Source organism: Pyrgilauda ruficollis, unplaced genomic scaffold (genome assembly GCF_017590135.1).
Source record: "Pyrgilauda ruficollis isolate IOZ18807 unplaced genomic scaffold, ASM1759013v1 scaffold72, whole genome shotgun sequence".
Lineage (NCBI taxonomy): Eukaryota > Metazoa > Chordata > Aves > Passeriformes > Passeridae > Pyrgilauda > Pyrgilauda ruficollis.
In genome coordinates this window covers 3,119,411-3,146,671 of record NW_024529044.1, presented here as the reverse complement: position 1 = coordinate 3,146,671, position 27,261 = coordinate 3,119,411, and the positions used below count along the sequence as shown (strand labels likewise).

Sequence of the window (27,261 nt, the reverse complement as noted above, 5' to 3'; positions counted from 1 at the left end):
AAACAGCAAACTACAGGATTACTTTTACTTTTTTTTTTTTTATTTTTGGGATGTGTCATGCTTTCCTTGGTAAAGGTTCTTTATTGGAAACAGTATGTTACATCATAGAATGCGTTCACGAATGACACTGGTACAAAAACTGTCAGTAATTAATGAGACAGGTCAGAAATGAGTCTTCCTAGCAGAAGTCAGAACAAGGAAAAACCAGACAGGTGTAATCTCAGAAATGTCCTGGCATAGCAAGAGTTAAGAGCAAAGAGCAGAAATGTAATAATGCTGCATGTCTGGAGAAGATGTGATGTGTGTACAGGACGTGATGCATACACAGGATGAACTCCAGCAATGTTCCTTCCATGACAAATGATTCCTTACCTGTTGAAGACTGGCCTTGCTTAACCCAAGTAGCAAAAGTTTGATGGAAATTCTTGTTCTGTTGGAATGTTACTGTAGCTGGAGACCCCACTTTAGTGGTCAGCACTACTTTGGTTCCCGTTGGGACAGGGCCTGTCAGAGGGCCCACCATGACTTTCTGGGGTGTGGAGACTGTGGTTGCAGTGCTGCTGGCTGTGGTGGCTGCAGGGACCACACCTCCTGCAGGGATCTGCTTCTGCTGTTCCAGCCGTTTCTATTCAGACAATAAATGGAACAAAGAGATAATTAGTATTTTCAGATTTTACAACAACATTGTCTCTACCCAGTCTTGAGAGATAAAGGCCTCTGGTAGGATTTTAGTTCAAATTGCAGAGGACTGAAGAATAGGCTCCTTGACCTCCAGAATTACAAATCTGCTTAGAATACACAACCAGAAATTTTCCTTTCTAGTAAGTTTAAAATCCTTGCCTTATGCTAATTTCACTGCACATTTTACTTAAAAAACCCCCACGCAACATATTAATTTGTCTCAGATTAATCAGAAAGATTTTTAAAACTTCAAAAAACATTCATCTATATTTGGCTTTGACCATGTGCACGCATCTATGTCAGTAATTGGTACATCATCATCAACACAGAGTTTACTATTAGCATTGCTAAATTTAGAGCTTCCTGCACTGAGATCCTGCCAGTTACAGAAAAAAACAGACTGTATCATTCTGTTTCACCACTGAGAATGTAATTTTTAAAACTGTTCTTTTAAATTTAAATCCAGTTTTCAGCCTGCTTAAAAAAATTAGGTTCAAAATCCCTTACCTTACCCAGTGACCTTCTGTGCTGTAACTGTTGAAAAAGCATGTTTAATCTAGAGAGCCCTTTAGTGAAGGGATGTATCAGCAGGCTCTTCTAAAATGTCAACTAATCTAACATTTTTTCCCATGTAACTGGAATTGTATCTGTATTTATCTAATTTAAATTCCAGCACTATATTGCAGTAATGCCCACAAATCAGAAGCACTCGTTCACTACTAATGGGTTTTTGTCAGGGAAGATGAAATGAAGAAGGAATATGTTGAGAAAAAGCACAGTTCTTAATAATGTATGTGAAATACCAACATGGCATCAGGTTTCCTCATTTTAATTGCATACATTTAACTATAAATGCATATACATATCTACATATATTTAAATAAAATTATCAGTGGGCTTAACTCAGATAACTTAAGATAGAGTAAAATCAAAAGATTCAATTTGAGTGAAGCATGAAATGCAGTTGTATTCCCAAGTCAGCTGCATTCCAAGGCAGCTTTCCACCACACACAGAACACTGAGAAGCTTACCTGGAGATGGTGCTTCCCAGCCTTCTTTAAAATGGAAACAAACTAAACCTTTCTAAAGAGTTATAAATGACGTGGGTGAAAAAGCAAGCAATCCAGAACAAACCTTTGCATTAACCCTGTTTCAAAATAACAGATGTATACAGTGGCAGCAGCATTGTTTGATGGCTTAATCTGCAGTTGGAACTATTTGAGAAATGGTGTAAGCAAGGGATAATTTCATTTCCCAGGCTATGATGCGTGTGGTGAGCAGTGCAGTTGCTGACTGCTGGGACGACCAACAGCTCCCCACCTGCTGGGCAGCCAAACGTTGGTGTTTTAGCTGAGCCTCCAATTGGGCCTTGAACTCCTCTGCCTTCTTCTGTTCACTAACCTTAGCCTGTTGTTCAACTGCCTGTGCCTTTTCCTTCTCCACCCTGCCAAAGACACAACCAAAAGTAAGTTATACCACCACATAAAATCCAACCATCAAATTGCATTTTGTTTTATCCAGTTTAACTGCTCTCATAAGAGCAACCATCAAGACAGAAGATCATTGAAAAACTGGTCACACCTTTAAAAACATTTTGAAATAAACTACTGAAATTGCATGCAACATCCCTGAAGTATCCTGATGCTAAACTACTGCAACATCTTATAGGAAACATTAATCAAAACTGGAATTTATAATTACATCTGAGACTGCAAGAAATCCATGTAATAACATACATTTAAAATTGTTCTTTCCAAGAGACTCAAAAATGTTGTTCTGACTGTAAGCACATGATACTGAAAATATGCACCTTATGACTTGAGTATTCTCAGGCTCAATTTACTTGTACACAGTCATTTTCTTTGGATTATAGAAGTATTTAACAAATACTGTGCAAAGTCATGCCAAAAGTAGCCTGAAGCCTTTTGATGCATTACAGCAATAACCTCTTAGCATTTAACAGTAGTTAGTTCATAAGCATGGAAAAATTAATATAATATTAGTTCTAACAAATCTGAAATATCTGCATACCTTAGTTTTGGTACCAGCAAATAGTTTAGCTTTGTAACTTTAAGCTTGACTAAGGCCCAGTAAAAACACAACAGTTTTTTGTTTCTAGTGATCATAGTGGCCAGTTTTGTGTTCTCTAGGGGAACTTTTATTTAACAATTGCACAAATGAAGACTACTTTCTTTAAAAGCTCACTTTACCTTTCAGCAAATGCCCTGATCTCCCAGAGTTCCAACTCCTCCTCTGCTACCCAAGTTTCCATTATAACAGGGCCTGTTTGCTTGGGTGTTTCTGGCCTTTTTGGCCTGAGGGCACTTGATCGCAGTCCCTTCCTCTGGGGTGTTGGAGTTTCTTTAGAGAGCAGTCAAAACACACAGATTAAGCTATACTGTAAAACCAAACTGAAGTGTAAACCAAGATTTAGTGATGTTTTCAGTCCCATTTTATAAACAGGGAGGCCTTTCAGCTTCAGATAAATCACATCCTTTTGTTAAATGCAGCATTTGTTTCTCATAGGTAAATTAATAGTTCCTGGCAAGCTGCATGTGCTCCCTTGATGGGCTGAATTAGCATAAAGATCCAGTTACCTTAATTTTTCTAGATTACAGGGGGGGTGGGGGGAAACGTGTAAACAAACAAATAAATAAACAAACCTTTTGGAGCCTCTGGTACACCAATGGGACAAATGATTTTTCTTATACAGTACTCTGAGCGGATCCCATATGGACCAACATCTCTCCGCTTGATTATTTCTGTTGTTGTAATTTCAGTTTCAGTTGTTTCTGCAACAAATTAGTCTCAGAACATTAATAAGAGAAACAAATAAAGCTAAATCTCCAATCAACCAATCAATGTACTCAAGGCAAAGAAACAGCAAACAAAATTCAAATGCCACAGCTGACAGCAAGCCTTTATAGAAATGTTTTGAGGGAGTGTAATACTCATAATTTACAGCAAAAGTTTTTGCAAAGAAAACCAGAAATTAACAATACCTGTCCTTGTGGTTCCTCCCCCAGGGGGAGCTTTTGCTGCCATATCATCCCACTTGAGACATGCCCACAATAACCTCAACATCAGGCTCACTCCAGCCAATGATTTGACTGTTTGGAGTCGGTACCTAATGACAGAATATAAAATTATATTTTAAAATAAACTTAAAATACCCAACCAAACCAACAAGACAAAGGTTTTCCATGCTGAAACCATGTTTTACTGAACAATATAGAAAACTGAAGAATAAATAGCAAAACTTGCATATTTGGGAATTAACACGTCTATCACTTGTATTTTAAAAATTAATTAATTTCATCACATCCTAGACTTCTTCTCAAAAATGTAAAGTATGTACCTCCAAGTGATCCCAAATGTTGGTCTTGGGGATGGATATGGCCAGATATCCAAGGCAGGCTTTGCATTGTAATTGAAATAAGGAACCTCTCTGATCCCTCCTCTCCTGGCCAGCTTTTTTAAGTCATCATTGGGTAAAACAAATATGCTTTTTTTACTGCTTTTGGTAACAAATTTCCTATAAGATGGCAAGGCAGTTCCAGAACGAGTTTTTTTGGGTCTTGTGAATTTCATTAACTTCACTTTGTCTTTTGTGGAATATTCTTTGCTGACAGTCATGGAAGTCACCAATGTGCCTTCTGGGGTGGTCAGTGAATCGGTGACTGTTGTTGTAACCACTGTTTTACTGTGCTCCTGGACAGAGATGACATCAGAGTGACTCTCTGAGGCTGGAGTGGTGAGCTTGGTGACAGTGGTGGTGGTGGTGACAGTGGAGATGGCACAGTTTTCTGTAGAGGAAACAACTGTGGTTTTCTCATCGCTGGCAGCTCCACCCTCTGCAACCTTAAACACCGTTTTGGATTCTGTGGACACAGTTGAGGTTGTGGTAGTCACTTCAGTAATAACAGTTTTCATTTTACTTTCTCCATTAATATTTTCCATTTTATGTGTCTGTACCCCATTCTGGTCAGCAAAGTGACTGCTCAAGCTGGATTCCTCACACGAGGTTACAGGCGACGGAGCAACTTTCTTCTCCTCGATTGCTTCAGTTTCCATAGATTCTGTTTCGCTGCTCAGGTTATTTTCTTTACAGACAGGCTGTGTTGGCAGGGAAGCAGAGCCCACACTGGCAGATCTCTCAGGAGAAAGCTGGTTTTCTTCAGTTTTCTGCACACATTTGGGCACTTCATCTGGTGGCTGAAGACTCTCTCCAGACTCAGGTGAACTCTGCAGATGTGACTTTGAGTCCATGTTCTTTTTATCCTTTGTGTCTTCTCCCATGATGTCACCATTCATGAATGGTTTTACTGAAGATTCCTTAAAAGTCAATGGTTTTATTTCATGTTCTGGAATGGATTTATTAATATTATTAACTTTTGGTTCAATATCACCCCCTGCCTTAGCTTCACAGGTATTTTTCACTACGAGGTCATCATTTGATAATGCTTTAATGTCATTGTCTTTTCCATTCATTTGAAATGATGATTTTTCTTTTTCTGTCTCAGTTTCTTCATCTTTATTATTCTTTTTGTCAGTAGTAGTATTTACATTTGTCTGATCAAGATATTTGTTCATGGTACCTGTCTCCACTTTCAGTTCCTGACCTTTCTTTTGACCATTAGCCTCTGTTAGTTTAGAGCTCAGTAAATCTTTATCATCTGCCCCATCCATGTGTTCCAGACTTTGACTTTCAAGGTTTCTTTCAGAAGTCAGCCCTGCTTTAAATGATTCTAGATCTTTTTTAGCTGATTTTTGGTGAAACATCATCTTTTCAGATTTACTTTCAGTCTTTACAGGAGCAATTTCTTCCTCCATTTCACTTTCTTGAGAGGACATGGTTTCCATATGGCTTTTTATAATAAAATTGTTTTCTGGATCTTTGCTTTGCTGTTCAGAATTCCCTTCTGGGTCTGGTTTTTCAAGAGTGCCCACAGCATCTCTTCTACAGCTGCTTTCAGGTACCACTGGTCCTAAGTTTTCAAGTTCTCGCTGAGACACTCTGGTAATAGGTAGCTTTTGTTTCAAGGGTTTTTCACTTGTTTCTGAAACATCCCATTTGATTCTGCCTTCTGCACTGGTTTGTTTCAAGCCATCCACTAAAGGGCTCTCAGACTCTCCAAGAGCCTCTTGTCCTTGACACTTATCAGCAGTCGAAGGCTCAGGGTTGTTTTCTCTGCCATCATTCTGAACAGAGCTGTCTCCTTCAGAGGACTGAGGGGAGTCCTCATCCAGCAGCTGCCCCTCTTTTGAGAGCCTGTTTGACAAAGGCAAAGAAGGTTCATCTTCATCCCCAGTTTTGGTACAGGAGATGCTGCTGATGGGCGAACCATCCTGCTCTGCATCTTCGGCTTGGGTCTTGTCTGAAATGTAGCTTTGATCCTGAAACTGGCTTCCTTCCTTCCCACTCCTCGTTTGTAGCTCGTCTGTGTTTTTCTGGGGGCTCACAGATCGAATGCCCCCAGTTTTAGCACCAGCCTCCAGCTTCATCTTTTCCAGACGCTGTTTTTCTTCCAGTGTAAACTGTTTTATTCGCCGCTCCAGGAGTCCATCTAATTTTGATGATTTTACTTTCCTTTTGTAGCAAGTCCTTAAATGAAATCCCTCACTGACATTGATTATATCCCGCTTACAATGACTTTCCTCATCTTTTATGGAGGATTCAATTTTCACATCATCCACATCCATAGGTTCTTCTTTGATGACTTTATAATTTTCACCATCGATGTCTTTTTCCACTGTGAAGAAGAAGTAACTCTGAGTCAGTGAGCTCCCCAATAATGAATACAAATTATATTTTTACATTAAGTACTAAGAAATAAATGGGGCTTTTAGCATATTAAAAGATTTCAATTAAAAAAGGAACAAAAGCTTCAGAGACTACTACAATGGATAACAGGCAATCATTTAACTGAGACATTTTAGATGTCTTGATAAAATCTGTTACACACTTTTTCACTAGTTATTTCTGAGGTCTTGTGCTTTTACTCACGCAATAACATGAGTTTCACAATAACAAAAGATTATCACCTGTGTCTTTTGCATGATCTAAGTTTTCAGAAATTGTGTCAACTTCTAATTTGTCTTCATGCAACCTTTCTTCTTTTACTTGTACTTTCTCCAAGGTTTCTGAAACATCTGCTTTGTCTTTTGCTTGCAGATCTCGAGAATCCTTTGCTCTGTCTTTCTCTGGTTTTACCTTAGTTGTACCTTTTCGTTTATCCAAGTTGCATTTTTCATCTTCGCTCTTTGCTATTAACAAATTAAATTATTTCAATTATCCAGAGTATTTTTTGTCCTCTGCCACATTTGAATGCATGTTAGTTTACCTCTCAAATCATTTGCATACCATTAGTGAAATTCAGAAAGAGAATTAAGCATCTAGTGGTAACACCATAGATTAAACAGTGCAATATTGAACATATATATACACCCCCCCAATATTTAGATGTTATTTTTTGGTTTTGATGCTCTACATAACTTTTATCTACCTTTAATTTAAATAAGGTTATACAAAGATGTACAAGTGTTACACAAAACATAATTGAAACAATTTAATGTAGCTACAAAATATCTGTGACAACTGAACAGGTTACACGACCAAGATTACCAAATATCCGCAAAAGCTGTGCTGGAAAATTACTCCTAAAGTCTCCTTAAGAAATATCACATACAATTAACTGCAATTAAACAAAATGCAAGTAATGCAGACACTTACTTGATAGCAATTTTCTGTAATTTGCATTAGTATTTCCTGGCAGTTTGGGCATAAACCTGTGGACATGGGTTTTACTAATCCAGCTCCAGCCACCATATCCTGTTACTCTATATTCCTCTCCTTTTTGCTTCCAAACCTGTATATATTTTAAAAAAGTAATATTAATGATGCTATTTGCTGCATTGTTAATGTTCAGAGGAGTTTTTGAATCAACCTGTATGCTTGTTACAACAAGTGCAGAGCAAAGAACTACTCCAACAAAAGTAGTCAATATCTACTGTAGGAGAATATAAAGAGGTTTCTACAGTAGTTCCCATCATATTACACAACCTTCCAAAGGCTGGATTTTTTGGGGAGAGTGAGTGGGACGGGGACAGACACACAGTCAAGATTCCAATAACCCCCTAGAACCTTCCATTAGGAAAGGCTGCATTTGCAGACCATTATCTGTACTCAGGCAGTGTCAATAAGAGCATGACACAGACCAAATTCAGTTCAGACCAAGATAATGTGCTTGAATTCATGGCCATGGTTCCTACTTCCATGTAGGAGTAGCACAAGGACATGAACACTGTAAGCTTAAATGAAAACAGAAAGAGTCAGAAATCAACAGTTTCTGTGCTTTCTTTGTACTTCCCACAAAATAAACCCTCACCTGGTGTTTGACAGGAAATGTGTATTTCACCCATGTAGCCTGCTGCATTGTTTCTTCTTCTTCTTGTTTTCTCTCTTTTTTTTTCACTTTCTCCTTTTCTTCTCTTTCTATTGCTGTCATTCTGCGTAACCTAATCCATACAGATTTAAGTGTATTTAAGAACAGGATCTTGCAAGCAAATATAAGATGTCAACAGCACACAATACCCCTTTGAATAAGTTTAAATTTCTGAAGTTAAGAGGAATGCCCACTGTCAGGTTTTAGTATTAATTGTAACAGGAACATCACTTTTTTTGCTATTTCAGTGAGGCAAACACAGTTGGATGCAATTGTGTCTAACACTAGACACATCTATTTTCTGCTCCTATGACAAAATAAGAGACAAAACCCAGACTCCACTGAACTGAGAGTCTTGAAATTTGCTCTTCTACTCTCCCAGTTTTATCAGTTTTGAGACTGTGGCTCAGATAAAACAAACACAGGAGCAATGACACTATAAAAATATTGTCATGGTTTTTCAGTGTTTCTGTTTGAGAAAATACACTTTAAGTGCTGAATGACTATCTCAATTTAAACATAATTCTTACAGGCTTAGAGGAACTAGCAACTGCAAACCAAAATAAAATTCTCATATTCAAGAATGTTTTAATATGTATTAATTTTACCTCGTATGCCCCAAGGATTCCCGCCAGATGGGCAGCATGACAACTGGTTTGATTGCACATTCTAAAATAGCCAGTGCTAGTGCAAATTCTCTGGGTTTGCTGCACATCTGAACAGCCTTAATCCAGTTAGACCTAAATTGGACAAAAGAGAACGATCTGAAACATACACATGCACTAATATAGCTTGTCATTTTAAGAAGACTTCATGGTAGGATAAAAACTCCTGTAGTAATACTCTACTCACATGTAGAACCCTTTTAGCCTCCACCATAAACACACATTATGTTTCATTATAGTGAAGCATGGTGCTTGGAAATTACAGATTTGAAAAAACAAAGACTATTCTTTATCAACACTGCTAGCAAAACCACAAGTAAAATATGAGAATATATATTTCCAATTATTCATTTACCTGTGGGAAGCCCAATTAGGGTGAAGAAAGGATGCTGGGATATTGTTTTCTAGCTGAATAATGGTCAGCCTCAGGGTGGATATGGTGAGAACTTTGGAGCCATGCACAGACCCGTTCCACTTGAACTCTCCAGCTGGGGTCAGGCAGAATTTGTGTGAGAGGTGTCGCCTCTTGTCGTGGTCCTCCCTGTGCTGGTGCTTGTTCAAAGCAAAGGAATTGGTGGCATATTGATTGTGATACACACGGTACTTGCCCTCCTGCCCCAGTTTGAAATAGTTGTTGATATTTCCTTTAATCACAACGTCCTTCTTGGTGTTCACTCGGGAGACTTCGCCTTGTGAGTTGACCACCAGAACCTTATGAAAGAAATATTGGGAACTTTTCAGGGAATCTGTAAAGCAATTCCTTCTCTTTACTTATTTATGATTTAGGCTTCAAATGTCTATATATAAAAGAATAAAAATACCCTGCATCAGTGTGTAGAAACAAATAACTGTTTATCCAGTACACCAATATATGTACTTCATCAGTGCCTGTCTACAGAGTTAGGATATTCCCAGATCAAATTTAACATTAAAAAACACCATCCAGGCTTCTCAGACCAAACAGGAACCTGTTTTGCTGTTCTGATTGTGCCTGTGGAGGGAGAGAGCTCTGGGAAAGCAGCTTCACTGAACTCAGGTAAGCCCTCTGTGAACCCCCTCCTTGGTACATCACAGAATTCAGACATGCAGCTTAGGAAACAAGTATCCTGGGCTCTGAAAACATGGCAGAGATAACATCACTGGACTAATTTGTTTGTCAATAAATTCACAACTTGTTAACTTACACGGAAAATCAATTAGCAAAGTAAAATTAATTTGCCAAATAATATGCAGACAATTAACTGCAAAAAAAGTCCCAGCGGTTGAGCATTTCCTTCCTGGAAAAACTGGGCTACTTAAAAAAACCAGAACCAAAACAACAAACAAGCCAGTCACACAAAACAACTACACCAGTGCACTGGGTCATTGCCATTACTCTGCAGAGAGCACTCTGTGATGAGAACACTCACCACACTGTAGAGAGAGTAAAGGAGAGGGGGAAAAAAAGCTTCCTGTGATATAACAATTTCATAATCTGTAAATTTAGTATTACTGCCCTTTTTAAGTACCTCCACTGCCTGAAAAAAATCACTTTTTAAACCTTTTCAGTAAAATTTAGTACTCTTTAGGGAAATTAACATTTTTCCAGAATATTTTTTGTAATTCTTTGAGTTTTCCATGATGTGCACAAACCTCTCTGGTTTCTTTATATAACTTATTTGCTTCATTTGCTGCAGCAGCAACTTGCTGGCTTTTCATCTGGCTCAGTTTGCTATCTGGATTTCTCAATCTGGTGAGCATCCGTGTCGAGCCTGGCGTGCCCTTCCCTGCACCTGGAGAATCACTTCTGTCACCATTGGATTTCTCTCCTGCCCAGGAATAAAAAAGGCTTTTAAAACAAACTTAAGAATTGGAAGTTTTCTACTGATGTATAGAAGTTACAAAAAGAACAGAAAGTTTAGTAAAAAGATGCATTAAATGAAAGTTGAAGATGCCATTATCCTTATCATCCTTAATATAATTATCATCATCATTATTATTACCTATATCCTCTGAAGCCTGGGATCCCCTCTCTGCATTTTCAGCATCATCAAGAGTCTTTATGGAGTCATTCTGGCCAGAGCCCAGCTCGCTGCCACTGCTGTTCTCAACATCTGCCTGTGGAGGTGCAGCAGAACCACTGCTGGGGATCATCTGACCAGTTTCTTCTACAAAAGAACAACTTCAGTTTTAGTTTTTTCTTTTGAATTGGATCAATGCGATTTTTTTAAAGTTTTCATCAAAAAAAGGCAGATAAACATGTTTTGCTGGACTGGAGGGAAACACATAGAAAATATTAATTCCATTCAGAGCACTGTATCCATGAAACCATTTTTTTTTTCCTGTTTCAAGCAGTTTTAACTTCTACATCTCTGAAGAACTGAAATTCATACCTGTATTTAAAATATATTTGTATTTCATCCAAGACAATTTTTTTCTATAGATGTGCACACAGATAACCCTGAGACCGTTTTGCATTTAGAATTAATAAAATTTGGTTTTCCTGAAGCATCTGATTTTATCTCTTTTAATTTTCTTGTGCTTTAGCTGTTCCTCAGAGCACACACCTTTCAATTTCCCTTGTTTTCCAATGAGTCTTTGATTGTCTCTTCCTCAGCACCTTAATTCTCAGGAATCCCACAGATTTCTGTTCCATTGGCACCACTCTAAATATCAGCCCACTTAAAATATCAGCCCCTTCCTGATCTGATGGATCTTGATGTGGCTTCAAATGGGTTCCTAGTCCTCAGCTGTCTTTGTTACTGTCTTGACAGCTCTGGACTTTGTTGTCACCTCACCTGTTGTGCTGCCCCAGTAGGAATTTTTGACTAAGTATCACTGAATTGCAGCTACCTCGAAATAAATCCCTCCATCCTCCCAGCAGCAACAAGCCCCCATCCCTCAAAACAGCAAACCCAGCAATGTGTTCTGGGCTTAGTGCCAAAGGCAGAAAGTTCAGCTGTTTAAAATCTACAAGATCTGCCTGTTTCTAGAATTCTTTCAAAGCATCAGAGATTCTGATGTTGTTAAGAGGAGTGACGGAACAAAACTTGTTTTTTTGTGAAATAGTCACTCCTAGCAGAAGGATGGATCAGATAAATATTCTGGAATTCTTAGAGGATCATTAATCTGAATGCATCTTGATTTCTGACTGCCAAATGGGTGACCAGCACTGTTTGATCCACTTCCCTTTTTACTATGAGGAAAAATGGACCTGGTTCCATGGCTGCTGTTTGGAGGAGAGTGGAAGCACCCAAATCAGACTCTTAATAAATATTATCATCCAAATTGCATTTAACAAGAATGGTAACAGACATTCTCACATTCTCATCTATCTCTGCACTTTACTCATATTTCCCCCCTCTTTTGGAGATAACTGCCTCACTGATCCTGGTTCAGTATTTCTCTCTCTCTCTGAGAGTCTCAAACTGAAATTTCCTAGTAAGAACACAAACGTTGCTGTGAATATAGTGATTTAGACATGAGGAAAAACCCTCTCCACGCACACTTTCCTATAAAAAAAGAGCCTATGAATATACAACTCACACAGCAGCTTTGGAAGGAGAAAAGTACTTGTGAAAGTATAATAAATAATGATAAATATATAAGTGAACCTTTAAAATAAAATACAAACCCATAAAGGTGTCTGAAACATAATTATAGTCTGTATCTTTTCCATTAAATCATTACACAGTTATTTTAACTTTAAAAGGGAATAAAAAATAGGAGAACTGGCAAAAATATTTGGTCATGTATCTGAAATATATGGCTTTTGTCTCATACATCAGGATATTTTCTGTACTTAAAAAGTGTATTAGGAGGCTTGCAGATTACAGATTAATCTTAGCTTTCATTCTGTCCTCTTGTTCAGAAAGTTTATTACAAGGTTTGGATGCATTGACTTTCATAAGTTGAAAAGCTGCAGACTGTGAGACTGCATGGAGAACTATTTCTGTAGGAGAGAAAACACTGACTACCCCTTTTTAAAACATAACACACCGAGTATGTTCACATCACACATGTTCAGATTTTTAAGAACTGAGATTAAAACTGAAAATAAAATCCTGATAATTTTAACAGTGATCAGCTGTTTAGAACAAAATTTGGTTATGTAGTAAATCCTGTAATAGAATATCATTCAGAATTTAATATTAAATAATTCTAAAATAGTACACTCATACTTCATGTTACACCTAATCAACTCCCACTTATTCCTAAAGCAAAAGTAAGTTTGTCTGATTTTAAATAGTGTATATTATTACCTTTGAGTCACTGACATGGCAGAACAAAACATGTTAAAATACAATAACCCTTGTGCTTATAATTCTGAAATCTGTTTAAAATTTACAGCATGACAATTTTAATCTTGACATTTCAGTGCAATGGTTTATTCTAGTGAATGAAAACACTTTGTTAGTAATTTAAACAGTAAATGAGAGGTTAAAATAATACACAAGCCAGCAGCAAATCAGATTTGAAATAAACTTTGAGAGGATGCTAACAATCATTACAGATCACTATGGAAAAATAAAATACACAGAAAACAGAAAATAAAAAGCTTAGCCACAGTCGTCTTTGGAAGGCACGGAAACAAATGCTAATGTCATGGAGGACCACAAATTTCAAGCACTAGTTGCAAGAAAATTAACTTTGAAATGTTAATGATGACAACGTAGCAGTAAAGGATGGCACTGCAAGCAAACAGCATGAGTGATATATGCTGGGAATGGTTTTAGTGGACAAATCAGAGAGAAAAACAGATTCCCCAAATTACAGAGGCATTGGTAACAGTGCCTTCTGTACCTGAGAGTTCCAGAGGGAGCTCTGATGCCACCTTCTTCTCTGCCACGTTGTTGCTATCAAGGGTTTCTGACTGACACCCCACTGCGTCCTTCCCTTCAGAGCAACTATTCTCTCCTGCAGAAGGATTTGTGGTGCTGTCATCAGTGCTGGAGGTCACAGAGTTACTTTTATCCCCAACGACTGTTGCCTCTATAGTAAAACGCACAACAAAACTTTAGGGATGTTCTTTATTATGCCTTAGGATGTCATTTGGCATTATCCATAGAAAGCAACTTCAGCAGCTTTGTTTGTTTGATAATGCTGAAAAATAGCAAGCTTCTTCCCTTCCTTTTTTTTTTGCTATGAGATGGTATTGTCTCAGAATCAAAGAACAAACCAATTGTGAGTAGGAAAAAGTTAAAAATTGTGGCTTACTACAAACATGCTGATCACAACCTGTAAGTGCCACCTGTACCTCAATCAGGGTATCTAGGAGCCAGCTGTATAGAAGTAGGAAAGTTGGTGAAATTACTTAACAACTCCAACAAAGCACAAAGGAACTGACAAATATCACCTATTACAGAAATATCTTCGAGAATCATACAAAGAAAGTATTGCATCAACACTTAAATAAATATGGGGTTCACTTCACTGAAATGGAGCTGTTAAAGCACAGTCAGTTTCTTTACCTTCTGTTTTCTCTTTTTCCACATCTTGCTCACTCTGTGTTTCCTCAATTTTATCTTGGTCTCCAGATTCTTCCTTGTCTCTCTCAGCATCTGTCTGGTCATTATCAACATCACTTTTGGCCTTTTCTGCTTCCTCATCTCCTGTGTTTTTATCTTCCACTATTTCTCCTTTTCTCGCTCTGATAATGTCCAAAATTTCATCTACAATATAAAGCATGTTGTCAACATGAAACAACAAACCACCTACAGAGCCACGGAGCACAAATAACATGACATAAATCCTGCTTCTGATGTAAGATAAACTAGATTTGATTCAAAGTGCAGCATCTATTCCCATTACACAAAATATTCCTACCATTTGCTGCAGAAAGGAAAGACTTGTTGCTGCCCCTTGCTTTGTTTGTAAGGTCTTCTGTCACATCCATGTGCCGATGAACTTCTTCACGCATCTCGTCCAGGGTTTTGCATAGGTCAGCTTCCCAGTAATCCTTGTCCAGGCATTCAATTAACTCTGCCAGCTGGATCTTTGTGCTGTAGTACCAGATTTTCTTATCCTTCTCACTTTCTGAATCTTCCTCTCTGTAGGAGTATTTAAAAAATATTGATTTTAAAATATCTGGATAAATGACAAAAATTGCTATCACCTACTTTCTGCACAGCACTATGAAATGTCAATACCTGAGTGTGAATAAGCAAATCACATTGCTCATATGCACCCAGTTTAATATCAATTTTCCTTTCTTCTTTCCTTCCCTTCCTTCATCCTCTCAGTTCTCATGACAACTTCCTCAGGAAAGCTTTGAAGTCTCCTTAAAACTGGTTTGTCCAATCTGACAATAATTCTTATCATATTTACTATTTCTGTAACCAGTAATTTACTACTAAGTCTGAAATAATTTGTAAGTCCAGAATCCATAATGGTAGTTTCTGACAGCGTATTCAGGAAAAGATATAGTTAGAAAATTTGAAGTACAGAATGTCACATTCACAAAATATTTTATATTGGCATCCTACAGCATCCACCTGTGAGAGCACCAGTAAGGGATGAGTCATAATACAATCCCTTTGAAAAGATCAAGGGATTTCCACATTTTTAATCTGCAGTACTCCATGACCCCATGAGGCCAGAATTACTGGTGCCAACAGCACCTCAGCAGGGCCACAGACCCAGGGGAGCCCCATCAATACCCCAGCTAACAGGCTCTGCTGGAGCCTGCAGAGCACAGAGAGGATGCTCCAAGTGGTTCTGCAGCTGCTGGATTTCAGCTCGGCTCGGTCCATCCTGGGGGCCGGCAGCAGCTGGATCCAGGCTGGCACGGGGCAGATCCAGGCTGGCACGGGGCCATCATTTCCACAGTGCTCCCCACACCGCTGGATCCAGGCTGGCACGGGGCAGATCCAGGCTGGCATGAGCCCATCATTTCCACAGTGCTCCCCACACTGTGTGGGTGCCACTGATTGCCCAGCCTGGCCCTCACCTGGGCAGAGGAACTAAACTCCTGCTGCACTTGCACCCCCTGTTCCAGCACTGCAGGCCTGGGCTCACTGAGAGCCCTAACCCAGGGTGCTGACAGCAATGGGAAGCTGACTGTAAATCTCAAATCTCTGCCTTTGTGGGGTTTGTTGCAGGTTCCTCTCTACTGGTTCCCTTCCCGTGGCTTATATATTAAAAATGGCACAAACTGGCTTCAGGGATTCAGAAAGACAAACAACCTTAAGGCAGCTTGATAGTTGTTGATCTACTGCCTCCTACTCTGTATTTGTGAAACAATTAATATTTGCAACTCAAAAGGAACACTACTGAAATAAGGTGGTTGTGACGTTAATAGAGGCAGTACTACACAAAATTCAACTGCTAACTTGTCACAACCATTATTACAGAATAGACTAGGTTTTGATGATAAAACCTGGTGTTTTGCAAAGAAACTTGCATCTCTCTCATAAAGGCCTTTGCTCATGAAAAGCAACTAATTCTGCTTTATCCATTTATTCCTCTAAACTGCCAACATTCCATTAGTTTTAACCACACCAACCTGCTAAGTTTGACAAGTTTTCTGAGAAAACAGCTCATTTCAGGAAGACCATCACATACAACACACCAAAATGTAACAGCTGAACACTGACAATCATTTGACTCTACGAAATATTCTAGGCCTGTAAACTTCCATGTTAAAGAAAAATTACTGTTTAAACCATGTTTCCTCTAAACCAAGAGTTATTTACTAACAACAATAGGAATGACAGCACTTTCATTACTGGTGGTGAACAAAAGCCACAGAAGAGGAAGATAAAGGCAAACACCCAAAAACCAAGATGGAGGGGGAGATGGGAATGCAAGAATAGGGCTATACACAGTGAGAGGAAATAAAAGGATTAAATAAAATGCTTAACTAAAAAGGACAGGGAATGGGTGCCTTCTGAATTTTCCCTGGCAAGTGCCCAAGGGAAATGGCAAGTGCAAGACCCTGGCAGAGCAGCAGTTGTAAGGCTGCACTGCTCCTGGCAAACATGACTGTAGAATATGATGCTGTTATTATTCTATTTCTTAACTGACCAAAAAGGGAACTTGAATCTTTTATTTTGAACCCCTCTGTTGTAGCTGTTACAGGATTATTTGCTACAGAGATAATGCCATTTATATATCCTCTTATATGACCTAGATATGCAACAATAAAAACACTTTATATAGAATGAGAGAGTCACTTTGGCTGGAAAAGACCTTTGAGATCAAGTCTGACAATATATTCTCATCTCTCCATGAGGAAAGGCTGTGCCTGCATCCCTCTGCCAGACAAACATCTTGTACACATTGCTTCTATTTTCATGGTGATCATCCATTTGTTTTCTTATTTTCATGTTTCTCCCCCCATTCAGCAAATCTGAGACTTCTCTCCAGCTGCACTAATGCAGCCAGGGTGAGTATGTGTGTCACCTGAACATCCCAAGCAGCATCTGGATTTTCCCTTCCCATCAGCTCTTTCTATTCTAGGTTTGCAAGGTTCCATTGGACTGAAAAGCAATTAACTGCTGTTTTCAGTTTCCCTGGATAACTCAGGAAAAAGCCTTCAGCACCAGTAAAGGTTTGCTGTATTGCAAACCAGTAAACCCTGAGGCTCAGAGTGCAGAGCTGAGACATCAGACCACCAAGATATTCTGCAGAAAGCACCTGGAGCTGATCCCTCCATGTGTGATTTGAGTCCTGCCCATTAAAGAACTGCTCAGATAATATTCTAGAAACAGACAACGAGGTTATCCAAGGGTATTTTAACACCCTTCTACTTCATTTATATCAGGGTTTGAACATAAAGTTTGTTTTGATCAAACAGACAACGAGGTTATCCAAGGGTATTTTAACACCCTTCTATTTAATTTATATCAGGGTTTGAGCATAAAGTTTGTTTTGAAGACTATCACAACCTTAACAAGTGAATTTCAGGAATTAAAGAGTTTTCTCTGGAAAAAGCACAGACAGAATGTGAAATGGCACAAACTGGTTGGTCTGTGTGCTTACACCAAACTCATCTCTGGCCAGACTTCTTTCCAAGACTCAGATGTGTGCCAGGGGAAGTCTTGGAGCACACAGCAGGAATCGTTCCATGTAACCCATTTTGGCCAACTTAGACAAGACTTAAATTAATGATTATATAATTCCAGCTAACCTTCCCTTAACATCTTCTTGTGTTTACTAAAGGGACACGACTTTTACCCTCTGAAGAAACCAGAGGGGCTGTCATAAAAAGATGGAAATATCCAAGGCTGCACAAGGACCAGTTCCCAACGTTTTTCTCGGCCAGTCCAGACAGATTTGCCAGCTTGGTGCTGGACAGGGGGACTCAGCTGAGTCACACACAGTGTGTGAGGCCAAGGAGGGAGAAAAGAATCACATGACTATTTCCTACCTCTTTCAGCCTCCTTGGCTGCCAGGAACTATTCACTGGCAGGCTGCAGAGACAAATTTAAAGACTGATAAAAGCAACGTGGAAAATAATCAAAACTTTCAAGTAAGGTGATAACAAAATATTTAGTACTAAGTAGCAGATACTTCCTGAATTCCATGATGATACAGTTGGAAACTGAAGAATTCAGGAAATTGTTTAAAGCAATCTATTCAAAGGAAGACCCAAACCCTTGTTAATTAGAGAAAATAGAGGAGGACCCCATAGAACATAAACAGCATGACAAATCTTGCAGAAAAAAAAGCCGAAACTGTTTTCACTGTTGAGGAAGATGCATACAACTCAGGAATAACAATGTGTGTGTCCTATTTCTGCTATCAAAATGAAAGCCAAACAGCGTTTCATTATCTTCTTTTGCAGATAATTGATAAATCCAAAGCATCTCAATATTTCTATGAAGATAAACTTGTTAAAACACTGCAGCAGTTTAGAAGGACAATGCAAGTCAAAGTCCCAAATTTCCTGAGTTAATAAATTGCAGAAATAATCTTCACAAGTAAAACAAATGCAATTGACCCAGAGGCATCCTCCTTAATTTGTAAACAGCTTGAAACAAAAACGTCAGGAATTAATTTGCTCTTGGCCTGTTTTTTGTTTTAATCTTGTTGATATTTGTTCATGAGGAGACTCCTTCAGTGTCCACTTTTCCATCTCTGTAAAACAGAAGAGGTGGAAAAGAGAAACAAACCCACAACAATGGGCTTAAAAAAGGCAAGTGATGGAAATAAAAGTATCAGGGAACAAGACTACAAAACCCTTTAAAAGGCAGGAAAACCAGCAGTAGGTTGGATTTATGACATTTAAAGGGAGAGAGGGGAGAAGTAAAAAGCTCTGAAAACACTTTTGAGAAACAAAACCACCAAGAATTTAGGATTTCAGTTCTCTAATTCTCCTGGGCAGGATTTCAAATTGGTATTTGTGCAGATTATTTTTAGATCTATTAGTTTCCTCTGATACATTTGATCACATGGCATGGGGGAATATATTCTATTCATTTTAATAAAGTTGATATGACAATATAATTTCACAAATCACAGGTTTTAGCATTTGGCAGTTATCCCTTAAGTTACCCTTCAGTTATCCAAGATCTCAGGTGTGGTTTGATCCTGTTCAGTGTGTATATATAAATAAGAAAATATATGCAAAAAGTTGGGTTTGCAATACAGCATGCTTACTGAATTTAAAAAGTGAAAGTACAGAGTTTAATGTCTATATGAGTTATTAAAGTTGCATTTCCCTGGAATTAATTGTGTACTACTTTTGCCCCCTTATGATATAATTTGCCCACAGAACACCTAAAAGGAATATAAAATACTGTTTTTTAAAAACTCAATGCATTTAACTTTTGAAGATGTCTCTTCTAAGTGCAGTTAAAATTACTACCAACATGCTAGAAAGAAACAACTCTCACATGTGCAGATTTCAAAGGATCACGAAGCACCTGCATGATTCATTTTAGTTTGAAGTATGTTGAAGTATCGCCTGTATCAAAACCTTCTGAACATCAAATACTCCACTTCACTGGGAAAAAAACATTGTTTCACAGATCAAGTTTGGTTAAAAATAATTACCTATCTGCCTACATACAGGGAAGAAACAAAGTCTGCCCATTTATCTCAAAATCAGCTCCTGAGTGATCTGGATTTTTTAATGTTAATTCCCAGATCTCTGCCAGTACAGGAGAGCAGTGAAGATAAACCCATCTTTAGAACAACCTTTTCCTTAAGAGTTTGAGGGGGAAGATACAAAACCAAGGCAGAGGTAACCCTAAGTTTTTAAAGCACAAGTAACTAGAGCAAAAAGAATCCCAGTTACGTGTCCTTCACAACCAGGCTTTTTGTGAAAATCAGAATTTCAACACATTTTCTGAAAACAAAGGTAGGAAATTCTGTATGAAGCAATGGAATAATTGGATATCAGCAGCTTCAGGTGCCCATCACATCCTGGTGAAGCACCTGAATGATCCATGCCTCACTGTGGAGCATGTGACTGGGTATAAACATGGAGCATATATATAGGGGGAAAAAAAAGGAGTATAAAAGACTCCCTGCATCCTTTGAAAGGTTACTTGGCATTACTGTGACATTTATAACCCAGAGAAACTAAAAAAGATCAAACATGGACTCTTTTTTTACAAATATGAAAGAAGAACACAGGAAACAGAGCAGAGATAATTAATACTTAAAGCATCAGCTGACAATACCCCAGAGAAACAGTCCCACATTTTAAAGGAATACCATGAGCCCTTAGAAGTGTCTTCTTTGCAAGATGTAAGACCATCAACAGACCTCACAGTCCCTTTTAAACATGCTGGCTACTATCTTAACATTCACTGTAACCTGCTTTGTACGAAATTCTGCTAAGGTACCCAGCTGTGGTTTATTTTCTCTGCAAAACTGAATGGGAAACTGTGTTTCTGTGTTTTCAGAGCTCTGCTAAAAGTCTCCTAATTTAACAATAGCACTAATTTCACTTAAATACTGTTTCTCCTCCATTATGAGAACAATTAGATATGAACAGTCTTTTATGAGAAAACCAATCTTTAGCCATTTTCCTGTGAAAAAACGAATTTCAGATTCAACTTTTCAGGTAAAATCCAGGGCACAATGCCCTCACTAGCAAGGGTTTGATTCCTATTAATATTTTGAGGTACATTTGTATCTTGAGACCAACCAGTAACAGTAAATTGTGTGAGACACACACACAGTACCTCCCTCGAAGACAGGCACAACGTTCTATGGTGACTTTCTTTGCGCTACAGAACAAGGTTCAATGCAACATTTTCTGCATTTCTCGTAACAATGAATCCCTTTGAGCATCTCTCAAAGTTTCAGCTTCAAAGGCAGAGCACCAAACTGTACCAGCACCTGGCAGCCAAACACTGCTTAAGCAGGTGACAGACCACAAGTAGTGTCCTACACACCATGTGATCATAAAAAGAATCAAACCTCTTTTCAGTAACTTCTACAAGAAACTGGGGAGTTCTCATTAATATTCCCTTTCTTTGCCTCACATTCATGTGTTTTAGGCACATTAATATTAAGCCTGAGGTCCTGTTTTTATGTCATTTTTATGTATAGAATATGAGAATATTAATTTTGGATAAATATGGATTATTTACATGGTCTTTAGTAATCTCCTTACAAAACAGCAAGCAACAGCCTTATCTAAAGAAAGAACAATTTTAAGATGGCAACAGCAATTTACATGACGTATTAAATGCACAGTGTTATTGTTCAGAAACGATGCAGTGATTAGCTCACTTACATGATGATTCTCCTGTTCAGGAACCAGTATTTCCGCCTGTGCCTGTCGTATCCAATGGGCTCGTGTCGGATGTACGGTTTGTTTTTTTGGATTTCAGCCACGCAGTCAGTCACTCCAGGCACCTTATGTGCCACGCAGACCTCGCACTGCCACTCGTCTTCGGGCACCTCCTCCAGGGGGGGCTTCACACACTCCAAGTGGTACACGGCCGAGCAAGTCTCACAGCAGAGCAAATCCCCAAGTTTGTGACAAACCCTACAATGATCATCATACTGAATAACACCTTCTGACATTAACTCCTCACGTGCAATGTTTGTGGTAAGAAACTGATCCACTAAGAACTGCAGAACTTTGATTTTATTCTCTACTGGTCCATAAGGATAGTCCTCTGTCTCTTGGTAAGGAAGAACATGATGGTATTCCTTGTCACTCTCACAATATACCCGCAGAACCTCTGGCCACGTCATTCCATCTATGAAATACAAAGTGGAATTAACGCTATCTTTGAGGTCAGCAGGTCCAAAGGTAGTATTTGAAGTGTCTTCTTCACGTAAAACTGCTTTTAACAGCACTATATGCATCTCTGCCATAAGTGTGCACTGCTCTTGACTTACCAGAGCAGCACAGAAGTCCTCAAAACGAAAAGGAGAGAGGCGCAAAACAGTGCCAAAGTTCCTTAGTACCTCATAGATGGCAATAACATTCATTATATGCTCACTAGGCACCATTAAGTCCTCTGAGGATTTAGGAAATTCCAAGGGTGGGATATCTTTTTCTTCCAATATTGGAGAACGAGGACGATGTGCTCTCTGTCTTCTCCTACCTGGAATAAGAAACAACAGTAAGAATTTTCTGTTCACAGGTCAATGTGTTTGAACATCTAGCATCAATCACTGTGTTAACATTCTGATTGAATGCAAATTAAGGCTTCACAAGCTTCACAGTTACATAAATGTGTTAACTCAGCTAATCATCTTTAACTAACAGTATGAAAATAAAACACAACATAGCTGAAGTTTTGCTTTAGACACATACAGGAATTGCATTTCCCATACAAAATACATCTACTGAAGCTTTAAATGAAATCTAGAAATGTAACTGTTTAAACTACGTAAGAAGAAAGACATTTCCTGCAGCCAAAATAATAATTTTTTCTCATTTTTATTCAACATGACTAGTTTAAACCTGAAACATCAAGCTCCAAACAGATATTTTGTATTAAATGACTGCAAGTTATTCTCCAATCCAGCAAGGGCATCTAGGAAAGCTCATTTCAAGCAGATGCCATAGGACATCAATTTCAACCAAATTAAAATACAAAAGAGAACCTAAAGCACTAGAATATTTCTCTTGACTACCTACAAAGTGAAACCAGAAGATAAATGTGATGCTTTATGAAAATATTTCAAAAATTCTCAATTTCTCAAAACAAACAAACAACCCACCCTCATGCTTCAATAAAACAGGAGCCAATTCCACAAAATGAGGAGGCAAAATTACAGAAGGATGAAGTTTGCCAATAAAAGCTAATCTAAAGAGCTGTTTTACTACCTAAAAGAAAAGAACTGAGCATAATTAATTCAGTCTCAGACGTCAATTCAGATAAGATGCTACACTTCCTTCCCTTGATTCCACTATCCTTGATGCCAAGCAGAAGGAAAAATAAAAGAGGAACATTTTTTTAAATGACACTACCTGACAGACGAAATATTTTAATCTTCTACCAAAATAACCAGCTACATGCAACTATTACTCTGCTATCAGTTAAAAGTTTTAGATGCACTCATTAAGCTTATTTCCTTTTATAGAAAAAAGCAAGTTGAGGAAACCTCAAAAACCATCATCTAGGTTTAATCCAAGAACTGAGATGAAAACCGGTTTTAGGTCCTCTTACTAAACACACTAAGATCCTGGTCAACAACTAAATTTCAAAATTATCCATTGCCCATAGACAAGTGTCAGCAGGATGTGTTTTATGCACAGAGAAAATCCAATGAAAAACTGCAGCTATCCACAGCAGCCATTTCCCACACAGACTTCATTAAAATGGTACATGTATAAAACTTTGTATGTTCTGACACTGAAGAGTGACACAACCAATAGTCTGGAAGTTCAAGATTCACACTCATATTTTTTAAACAAATGCTGCACGTAACAGACGTTCCCAAAAACTGTTTCAATGAAATTAAGAGATAAAGTGAGTTCCAGTCAGCTTGGATGTTACCATTAAATGGAAATGGTTCTCTGTGGCATTTGTTCAACCCACCCTACTCCATTCAATACTCCCAGAAATACAGAAAATAAGTCTAATGTGGGAGAAAACCTGCTAAGGCAGCTGCTGCTGAACCTGAAACACCATCATTAAAACATTCATGCATTGAAAAGGGAAAAAAAAGTTACCAGAAAGAAAAGCCACCTCTAAGAAACATCTTGATGCACAACAAATGATTCCAGAAAAATAAATCAACCCCTAGACTGGTATGGCAAGAAGGTACCAGACACAACTCTCCCTTCCCAATTTTAAAGAATGAAATCTTGTACAACAAATTACACACCCAAACAATATAGAAGATGAACTGCAAGATGTTTCCATTACAGAAGTAACAGGTCAACCTCATCTGTGGACAAAAATAACTTTCCAAGTTTGAGTTCTGACTGTGGAAAGTGAAGGAATGCTTCTATGACTGTCTTCCAACATGCCTCTGCACTAATCAGTGGAAAATGTTTAATCATGGCAAACACACAAAGACAAAGGAGTTTCACAGCCAGGCACAAAGCAAGTGTTCTCTAGATTAAACTCAATTTTTCTATCAACATGATCCAAAATCATATGTGCATAAGCCACAGCTGGTTTAATTAAAAGACCCCAAAGCAAAAGAAGACATGTTCACACAATAAACTACTTTGGGGTCCTGAAGCTTCCTTCAACATGGCAGTCTCAGTTGGCCATGCAGGACACCACCACAGAACAGATACTCTGGAATCACTGATGGCCCTCCCACAGTACAAACTTACAAAAGCCAGCAGAGCTATCAACCAGGATTCCTTCTGGAGCAGAAAAATGTGTCTGTCACACAGTAATGCCCTGAAACAGCCCTTCAAGAAAGAGAGCAGCAAGGACATTAACCCTGCTTTGCCTGAACTAATGAGAAGTGACAAATCCCCCCAGTAACTTAGACAAAGATAAACCAGAGTGAAGTACCACTGCCTGAAAAAAATGGACTCCAAACACTAATTTTGCTGATGTCTCTTTACCACGAGATAAGCATGGTATGGAATCACAGAATCATTAAAGCTGGAAACATCTTCAAGATCCAGCCCAACCATCTCAGCCCCACCACCATGTCCTCAAGTGCCACATCCACACATTTCAGAACACCTCCAGGGGTAGTGACCTACACCAGTTTCCTGAGCAGCCTGTTCCAGTGCTTTACAACCCTTCAGCAAAACAAAGTTTCCTAATATATAATCTAAACATCTACTGGTGCAACTTCAAACCACTTCTATATTTGTCACATGAAAGTAATAGGGGAATAAAAAAAAGAACTTTAAAACAAGGCATTCCTAATATGTTCTGAAAAAGTTAATCTCTAACACTTCTTCTTACAAAGGAAGCACATTGGTGCTATTACAGATCTAGAAGAAATATGTTATCAGGATATAAATGTGTCATAATAACATAATAAAGAATTGTACTTTGGTGCAAGCACAATACAACCTGTGGCTGCATTAGTCACACTATTCCATCTCCTACTTAAAGCAATTTGTGCATTTTCATGTTTGCTTTGGTATAAAGAATAGAAATTTCAAAAGCAATAACAAAAAAGACAATAGGAAAAGCAGACTGGATTATAAAATGTGTGCTTCATTTGTGTTAGGCCTCACAGTTGCAGCACATTATGATATTGTGCACCTCAACACTCTCCATCCACACTGCAAACCACACACCACAGCTCAAGAGCTCAAATAATTTCTCTTTTTGGACGCTGAACTGCTCTGAACAATTCTCAACTAAATATAAACTGCTTTCTAGAGCTAAAAAAGGCAAGTATTCAAAGATGCAGAATATTTTAGAAAGAAACCGTATTTTTCTCAAATTACTTGATGGCACAGCATTTAAAATCTTTCTATGCCAGCTTTTTTCTTTCCAATTTCACTTTCAATTTTTTATTAATATTCTCTGTACTGGGGATGAAGAGCATTTGAAGTTGAGAAGAGAATCACAAAGTGTGATTTGGATATTCAGAAATTCCCAACAATTTGTACTTAAATGTATTACTGACCAATACATCAACTGTGATCTCAAGAAACACTCAGACCCCTTTAAAAAAAACCTCAAAAGCCCAAACCAACAAACCCAAGCAATCTAATAATCTCCAGTGAAAAGGATGGACATTCTCTGCCAAGGTGCTCATAAATCTTGAAACATTGCAAGTGGCTGCTCAACTGAAATTAAAAGTGCAGGTCAATGGAATACATAATGATGTCAAAGTGCTACAAGTCTATTTTTTGAGCTGAAATGTTGGTATTTTACTGGTTGGGTGGATAACCTTTCTTCACTGCTGATTTTTCAGTGTGTGACAACCCACACAGCTCACCCTGCTTTGGAGCAGCTCCACCTCCTGGGTGAGGGTTTTTGAAGACCACAGTCCATGTTTACCCAACTGTGCCTCATAAATACACACAAAACAAAAAAGCCCTCAAACGTTGAAAAATGCCTCCCTACAATAAACATATACAATTTTTCAAGCTCTTCACTTTCAAAGACAATCTTCTTTCTCGTGAGGCAAGTGGGCCAATATTTAAATTCGACATTCAGTGGCAGACATAAAAAACCCATAGCCCCACAAAGAACTCTGGCCACTTCAAACACTTTAGTTTAAATTATTTAAGAGATACTAGGATTTGACAACCTTTTTTTTTTTTTTTTAAACTTGTTGTCATTTGTCAAGGATTTGGGCCCCCACAGGGAAATTTTGTTTCAAATAGAAATTGCAGTGTGTACTATTTTGTTTAACCCCAAAACCACCAAGAGGATTGCAGAGCAGGTGCACAGGCAGGTTACTTCTCCTTTAAGCACCACCACCGGACTGACCAGACTTTAAACTGAATTTTCATGTAACTACTCTAAATTCAAGAAATCTACTGTCAATTTACCCACACTTAAGTTTCCCAAAACATACTCAAGTTTTATTATATGCAAATTAGATACTTCTCAGATTGTTTCTGCATGTTAACTAAGTCTCTGAATCAAATTTCACCTCCAAGTTTGAGGCAGTAGAAAGGCAGAAAATGTTCACTTCTACACCACTCAAATTCCATAGCTTTATTTGGTGGAAAAAAATTGATTTGCCAATAGCCTCCTGCTGCCACAGCTGGAATATTGACAGGATCCAGATCCCCTGGAGTGTCTGAGCACTAGATTTCTATCTAGCACAAGCTTCTTTTAAATGTCAAGTCCTTCACTGGCTGTCTCTCCCTGAGTGCTGAAGCAGTCTGCAGTGGTTACCTGTCCCTATTTTGAATTCTCTAGTTGAAGAGCTGCCTGTAATTAAGATTAAAGAGTAAACAATTCTATTTCCATGGCACATTATAATTATCAGATACTGATAATTATAGTCTACACTTAGGATAATCTACTAAAATAATTTCTATTACAAATATTTAAGCAAACACACTAATGATATTTGAAATAAAACAAAGTTACTCAAGTAACAGTCTAAGCACCCAAAATCAGAATTTGCTTTAAAACCCCACACCATTGCTTTATTTTTTTTTATTTGCATCTATTCAACCT

At 38.3% G+C, this 27,261-nt stretch overlaps 1 protein-coding gene across 11 annotated transcripts in view; it reads right to left on the bottom strand.

Annotated features, from left to right (window-relative positions):
* BPTF (bromodomain PHD finger transcription factor) overlaps positions 1-27,261 on the bottom strand; it is a 52,708-nt gene that overhangs the window by 18,436 nt on the left and 7,011 nt on the right. For 6 of the 11 annotated variants that reach the window (XM_041485621.1, XM_041485629.1, XM_041485622.1 and 3 more), the window contains exons 2-18: positions 21,465-22,287; positions 14,597-14,820; positions 14,242-14,442; positions 13,574-13,762; positions 10,774-10,938; positions 10,424-10,599; positions 9,147-9,502; positions 8,735-8,866; positions 8,070-8,199; positions 7,415-7,550; positions 6,727-6,948; positions 4,040-6,434; positions 3,684-3,808; positions 3,345-3,473; positions 2,892-3,042; positions 2,002-2,125; positions 373-625 (exon numbers count right to left, since the gene is read on the bottom strand). In XM_041485621.1, coding sequence (XP_041341555.1) covers positions 373-625; positions 2,002-2,125; positions 2,892-3,042; positions 3,345-3,473; positions 3,684-3,808; positions 4,040-6,434; positions 6,727-6,948; positions 7,415-7,550; positions 8,070-8,199; positions 8,735-8,866; positions 9,147-9,502; positions 10,424-10,599; positions 10,774-10,938; positions 13,574-13,762; positions 14,242-14,442; positions 14,597-14,820; positions 21,465-22,287 — 5,931 coding nt within the window. Of the gene's footprint in view, positions 1-372; positions 626-2,001; positions 2,126-2,891; positions 3,043-3,344; positions 3,474-3,683; positions 3,809-4,039; positions 6,435-6,726; positions 6,949-7,414; positions 7,551-8,069; positions 8,200-8,734; positions 8,867-9,146; positions 9,503-10,423; positions 10,600-10,773; positions 10,939-13,573; positions 13,763-14,241; positions 14,443-14,596; positions 14,821-21,464; positions 22,288-27,261 lie in introns of those variants that run through there. The other 5 variants (XM_041485620.1, XM_041485628.1, XM_041485632.1 and 2 more) reach the window with 4 other exon arrangements.